Consider the following 7,240-nt stretch of genomic DNA (forward strand, 5'->3'; position numbering starts at 1 on the left):
TCCGGCTCCGGTTCGGGCTCCGGCTCGGGCTCCGGCTCGGGCTCCGGTCCGGGCTCCGGCTCGGGCTCCGGCTCGGGGGCCGACTACTTCCCCATCCCTCGATGCCGCCGCCTTCCTCCCCTTTGCCTTTGCCTTTCTCCTCCTCCTCCTCCTCGTTCTCCTCCGCCCCGTCCGGTTTCACTTTCTCTGCGCGCACCGCCCCGTCCGCCGCGCTGTCCCGTCTGGTCCTCCTCCCCCGTCCCGCCCCCCCGGCACATCTGGCCTCCAGCCGAGCTACCCAGGGCAAGCTGGACCGAGAGAGTGGAAAACTCCAGCCCTGATACTCTCTCCTTAGGCCTCTGGAAGTCCTGGGGCAGAGGGGGCTCTGGGAGGGGGGAGAGGAGAGGCCACGGACCCAACCTCCGCGCCCGGCGGCACGCAGGGGCGGAGCTGGGGAGCCGGTACACGGAAGAACCTGGGAAGCATCCCTGGCTCCCAGTGTCTGGGGCCTCCCTGCAAAACTCTCGGGGGTTATGGGAGAGGAGATCCGAAGACATTAGGAAGGCTGAGCCGAGGAGATGAGGAGAGAAAGTCCACATCTAGCTGGGTAGTCTGCAGAGGCGGGAAGAAGGGGCGTCGGCCCCTCGCCTCCCCAGCTTGGGGAGGATGGCGACCTGAGGTGGGGGCAGGGGAAGGGCGATTTGACCAGATGTGCTTCCTGTCCATCGGCTGCTCTGTCGGTGAGAAATGCCCCGGCTGCCTGCCTGTCATGTCTCTCGAAGGACATCAGGGTAGGTCCTGTGCCTTTGGCCAGGTTTCCCCAGCGCCCGAGGGATATACCTCTGGAAGACTTGGGAGGTAGGAAGACGGGACCGCACAAGAATCTCAGAGTTGGAAGTGACCACTTCGGAGATCGAGTATCCCAACCCATATCTGATCGCTGATTACTGTTACAACCTCTCGCCATGCCCCCCCCCCCAACCTCCTCAACACGCTTGGATGCTACAGTCAATCAGTCAACAAGCATTTATTAGGCTCTCTAGGGACAGGAGTGTAAACGACGAAACAATCCCTACTTTCAACGGACTTAGGTTCTTATGGCGGAGACAGGTACCTATGTAACTTCATGTAGCATTAATATAAGGTGAATAAATGAAGATACACAAAATAATTTAATAGAAAGTAGTTAGGAAAGGAGGGCACTCACGTGGGGGGATCAGGAAAGGCTTCATGTAATGCTTGAGCTGGGTCTTGAAGGACTAGCGGGACTGAAAAAGGGACAAGGAGAAAATAAACTTAAAAAAATTTTTTATTAATTTATTTTAATTTATCAACAATCACTTCCATAAGCTTTTGAGTTTTAAATTTTCTCCCCCTTCCTCTCTGCCTCCCTAAAATGGTGAGCAATCTGATATAGGCTATACATATACATTCCTATTAAACATATTTTTACATTAGTGATGTTGTAAGTTAAGAATTAGAACGAATAGGAGGAATCACAAGAAAGAGGAAACAAAACAAAACAGAAGAAAAAAATAGCAAATAGTATGCTTCGATCTGCATTCAAGCTCCATAGTTCTTTCTTTGCATGTGGACAGCATTTTCCATCATGAGACCTTTGGAGATGTCTTAGATCCTTGTATTGCTGAGAAGGGTTAAGTCTATTAAAGTTAGTCATCGCACAACGTGGTTGTTACTGTGTACAACTTTCTCCTGGTTCTGCTCACTTCACTCATCATCAGTCCATACAAGTCTTTCCAGGTTTTTCTAAAGTCCACCTGCTCATCATTCCTTATAGCATAATACTATTCCATTACATTCATATACCACAATTTGTTCAGCCATTCCCCAATTGCTGGGCATTACCTCAATTTCCAATTCTTTACCACCACAAAAAGAACTGCTATGAATATTTTTGAACATGCGGTTCCTTTTCCCATTATCTCTCTGGCATATAGCCCTAGAAGTGCTCTTGCAGGGTCAAAGGGTATGCACATTTTTATAGCCCTTTGGGCATAGTTCCAAATTGCTCTCCAAAATGGTTGGATCATTTCACAACTCCACCAACAGTTCATTAGTGTTTCAATTTTCCCACATCTTCTCCAACATTTATCATTTTTCCTGTTTTGTCATGTTGGCCAATCTAATAGGTGTGACGTGGTACCTTAGAGTTGTTTTGATTTACATTTCTCTAATCAATAGTGATTTAGAGCATTTTTTTCATGTGACTATAGAAGGCTTTAATTTCTGCGTCTGAGAACTGCCTGTTCATAGCCTTTGACCATTTATCAATTGGGGAATGACTTGTGAGAATAAACTTTTTTTAAGGGCCTACTATGTGCTAAGCACTTTACAAATATTTCATTTGATTTGACCCTCAAGACAACCCTGTGAAGGATGTACTATTATGATCCCCATTTTACAGTTGAGGAAACTGAGGCAGAGGTTAAGGGACTTGCCAGGGTACCATTAAGGTTCCAATTTTACAATGGAGGAAACCGAGGCAGACGGATATAGTGACATGCCTAGGGCCACACAGCCAGTGGATATCTGACTTTGGATTTGAATGCAAGTTTTCTTGACTTCAGACACTTGACTTCCTGTGCCACTTAGCTGCCTGGAGTAGGGTAACACCTCCATTTCAGGGATCTATTTAAGATCCTAAGGATGACCACTCCACTTGCAATGGGTAGGAAGTTTTTTTTTTTCCATGCCTATATTGTTTGTAAATATAGAGAAAGATGGAACACTGCCCAATACCTTTTATGAAGCAAATCCCATATTAATTTTAAAACCAAGTAAAGATAATACTAAAAAAGAAATATATATGCCAATTTTGCAAATGCATATAGATGCAAAAATAAGAAATATTAGGAAATCAAACAGTGATAAATTATGACTATTCATCATGATCAAATAGGGTTTATAACAGGCACAAAAGACTGTTTCAGCAGCAGAAAGATATTAAGATCACAAGCATAAAACGTAAACCAAAGGCTTCCCCCCCAAAAGAAATTGTCAATAGATGCAGAAAAGCTTTCGATGAGAACCAGCATTCATTCTTTTTTTTAAATTTTTACTTTTTTCAATTACCAAGCACTTTTGAAAATTAGTCTTTCCCCCCAACACCTCCCTACCACTGAGCTAATTTTAACACACACACACTCCCAAAGCCCTTAATACATAGCTGCATAGTCCAGCAAAACAAATCTCCACATTAACCATGTATGTCTCTCTCTTCCTGATCAAATCCAACAGCTCTTTTTTAGGAGATGAGTGGTGGGTTTCATTTTCATTCCTTTGGATGCTCATTGCATTGCCTAGAGTTCTAAATTCTTTCAAAGTTGTTTTTCTCTATAAGATTATAATTGTATGAATGATTCTCTTATTCACTCTGTATGAATTCATCCAAGTTTTCCCAGTTTCCACTGAAACTGTCCATTTCATAATTTCTCATGGCATAATAATATTCCATCCCTTCATATACTACAATTTGTTTAGCCATCCCCCAATAGGAGGCACCCTTTTAGTTTTCAATTGTTGGCTACCATGAAAAGAGCTGTCATAAATGTGATTGTACATATAGATCCTTTTCCTCTTTTTAAAAATTTCTTTGGGATATAAACCCAGTAGCAATATTGCTGGGTCAAATGGTATGAACAGTTTAGTAACTTTGTGAGCATAGTTCCAAATTGCTTTCCAGAAAGGAAGTAGTTTATGTACTATTCAACTTAATTGTTTTTTGAATTTTTGATAGAATTAATTTGTTTCTGGAGTTTTTTCTTTGAGAGTTCATTTACAGCTTTAGTTTCTTTTTCTGACATTGGGTTACTTAAATAGCCCTTTCTTGTTATTATGGCTATTTTAAAATTTTCTAAATATTCATGAATTTCCTTTACTTCATCAGTTTTGTTATATAATTTGGCAAAGTAGTTTCTGACCATTTCTCTTATTTCCTTTTTGGTTTTTGTAAGTTCCTCTTTTTCATTTTTGATATGAACAACTCAGTTTTCCTCTCTTCTAAGAAATCAGATTAGGAAGCTATTTATTTTACCAGTTTAAAAAAAAAAAGGTCCTGTAACTATTCCAATTAATACAATGATCCAGGACAACTCCAAAGGACTCATGATAAAAACATGCTGTCGACTTCTGGAGAAAGAACTGATAAACTCTGAGTGCAGACTGAAGCACTCTTTCCTCTTCTTGCTTTTTTTCCCCCTTTGCAATGTGGCTAGTATGTTTTGCATGACTTCACATGCATAATGAGCATCGTGTTGCTTGCCCTCTCAATGTGTGGGAGGTGAGAGGGAGAAAGAGAATTTGGAACTCAGAATTTTTAAAAAATGAATGTTAAAAATAAATAAATGTAATGAATGAAAAAGGACAGGTTTTGGTTTTATAAATAAATTCTAAGGTCTTTTTGCTTTCAATTTTATTAATACTTTCTTTGATTTTCATAATTTCTACTTTATTATTTAGTTGGGATTTTTTAAGTTGTTGTCCTTCAAGTTTTTAAATGTCATGCTCAATTCATTAATTTGTTATTTATCTTTTTTGTTTGCATTAGCATTTAGAGATTAGTGTTTCCCCATAGAACTGCTTTAGCTGCATCCCATAAGATTTGGTATTCTATCTCATTATTGTTATTTCCTTTAATGAGATTTTCTGCAATTTCCGTAATTTACTCTTTAACTGATCAATTCTTTAGAATTATGTTATTTATTCTCTAGTTTCTTTTACATTCATTCTTTAAGGGTTCTTTGTACAATTTTTATTGCATTATGTTCAGTAAATTATATGTTTAGTACTTTTGCTTTTCTACACTTTTTGAGGAAGGGTGAGGTCTTTATGTCCCAATACATAGTCAGTTTTTGTAAAGGTGTCATATACAGCTGAGTATTTGTAAATTCCTTTCTGTTCTCATTCAGTAATCACCAGAGACCTATCACCTCTAACTTTTCTATATTACTATTCAGGTCCTTAGCTTCTTTCTTGTTTGTCTTTTGGTTAGATTTGTCTATGTCTAAAGAGGATAAATTAAGATCTATCACTATTATAGTTTTACTATCTATTTCTCCCTACAATTTGATTAACTTTTACTTTAAGTATTTAGATGTTATGTTATTAGGTCCAAATGTTCATACAAACCATTTGTGCCTACCTGTGGTAGAGCATTCTGAGCTAGTATTGGTTTGGTCAGCCACAGTTGGACACACTGTACATTGACCCCCAACACTGTGATGTTATTTTGATCCTCTTGGATTTTGAAGGACAACAATGATTAGGTGCATATAGATAGATAACAAATACAAAAAATATAAATAACAATATAAATAAATGTAACATATATTTATGTTACATATGAATATATCATATATAAACAAGATAGATACATATGTAAATTGATTTTGATTTGTTATCTATTGTACCTTTAAGCATAATGTAATTTTCCTGCTAATCTCTTTTTATCTTACCCCTCTTTACTATAGTCTTATTTGAAATCATGATTACTACTCCCGCTTTTTTAAGTTCTGCAGAAGCATAAGAAGTTTTGCTTCAGCCTCTCATTTAAACTCTGTGTGAATCTTTGTGTTTCAAGTGTGTTTCTTGTAAATAATACATTGTTGAATTGTGTTTTTTAATCCATTCTGCTATCCTCTTCTATCTTATGGGTGAATTAATCCCATTCACACAGTTATCATTGTTAATTGTACATTTCCCTCCATCTTATTCTCTTGAACTTTTCCCTCCTTTGCTCCTGTCTCACTATTTACAAATAAGAAGGTGGTAGAGGAAAGGGAGTTTGTCTGACACTTGTGATCTTATAAATGGAACAGCTTGTTTCCTTTCTATTGCTGCTGTTCTCCTTACCTCACACCTGATCCCAGGTTTTTACTTTTTTTCCTTTCCTTTTAATCCTCCTTTCACGTTCCTCACTCTAACTTTAAGTTTGTTTTGCTTAGCTCTATTCCTTTATCTATCCTGTCCTCATTCTTAGACCCCTCCCTTCTCCATCCATTGAGTTATTATTACATATTAATGTGACATATTAGTGTGTGGCATGGAGGGATTTAATTGTGTTCAATCTTCCTTTGTCAGATTCAGTTGAAAATGAGGTTACTGAAATTCATTCCTTTACTACTTTCTCCATGACTACATACTATTCATCTTATGCATCTATATTATTCGATAGTTATTTTCCTCACTTTTTTCTTCCTTTCCTCTTCAGTATATACACGTCCCTCCAATTCTTGTTTTCTTTTATGACCATTAAAACAAAACAAAACTACCCACAGACCCCCTGTCATTTTAACTTTTCTCTGATTCTTAAAGATATTAGAGTTCTAAAAAAATTTATTTCTTACTTTCCATTAAACAAGTAAACAATTCACCCCCATATATTCTTTTTCAATTATGCAATTATGTGTACCTTTTAACTTTTTCTTGGCATCTGTATTTCTATATCCAAGTGTCTATACAGTTCTAGCCTTTTCATTAGTAATGCTTAGAAGTCCCTTATTCCATTAAAGGTTGCCTTCCCCCCCCCCCCCATAGAGTATACTTAGTTGTGCCAGATAGTTAATCCTTGATTGTAAGCCTTTATCTTTTGCCTTTTGGAATGTTATATTCCAAGCTCTCCTCTTCTTTATAGTGACAGCTAATAAATCTCATGCAATCCTTACTGTGACTCCTTGGTATTTAAATTCTTTTTCGACTATTTGTAGCATTTTTTTATTTGACCTGAAAGCTGTATGTATTGGTTATGATACTTCATTTTGGTTTTCTTTGGTTTGAGTTTTCATTTTGGAATTTCTGGAAGTTACCGATGGATTCTTTCTATTTTCACTTTGCCCTCTTGTTCTAAGAGATCTAGGCAATTTTCATTTATATTTTCCTCAAATATGGCATCCAGGCCTTTTTTCCCCCTTTTTGATCATAGTTTTTAATAGTCTATTAATTCTTGGTTTGTGTCTCTTTGAACTGTTTTCCAGGTTATTTTTCAACATTATATTTCTTAAATCTTCAGAGGGTTTTTTTTTTCAAATTTTTTTGGTTTTGTTTTTTGCTTTCTTATTGTCTTGTTGAGTCATGGTTTTCTGTCTGGTCCATTCTAATCTTCAGGGCATTCAGTCCTTGATTAAGATTTTCTATTGTGTGTTCTGAGGTATCAGTCCTCCTCACCATTCTTTCCTCCCTAGCTTTTCCATTCGGTATCTTTTATTTCTTCCAGTTATTCTTGCAGTCCCTGGGAACAGCGACA

General features: G+C 38.0%; 1 protein-coding gene across 1 annotated transcript in view; it reads right to left on the reverse strand.

Annotated features, from left to right (window-relative positions):
* MYD88 (MYD88 innate immune signal transduction adaptor) overlaps nucleotides 1–946 on the reverse strand; it is a 19,774-nt gene extending 18,828 nt beyond the window's left edge. Inside the window, exons 1-3 of the mRNA XM_027835808.1 lie at nucleotides 654–946; nucleotides 400–492; nucleotides 19–347 (exon numbers count right to left, since the gene is read on the reverse strand). Of these exons, the coding sequence (XP_027691609.1) occupies nucleotides 19–347; nucleotides 400–492; nucleotides 654–946 (715 nt within the window). The remainder of the gene's footprint in view (nucleotides 1–18; nucleotides 348–399; nucleotides 493–653) is intronic.
* Nucleotides 947–7,240: the final 6,294 nt, after the last annotated feature.

The sequence above is a fragment of the Vombatus ursinus genome, unplaced genomic scaffold (genome assembly GCF_900497805.2).
Source record: "Vombatus ursinus unplaced genomic scaffold, bare-nosed wombat genome assembly UNPS02014817.1, whole genome shotgun sequence".
Lineage (NCBI taxonomy): Eukaryota > Metazoa > Chordata > Mammalia > Diprotodontia > Vombatidae > Vombatus > Vombatus ursinus.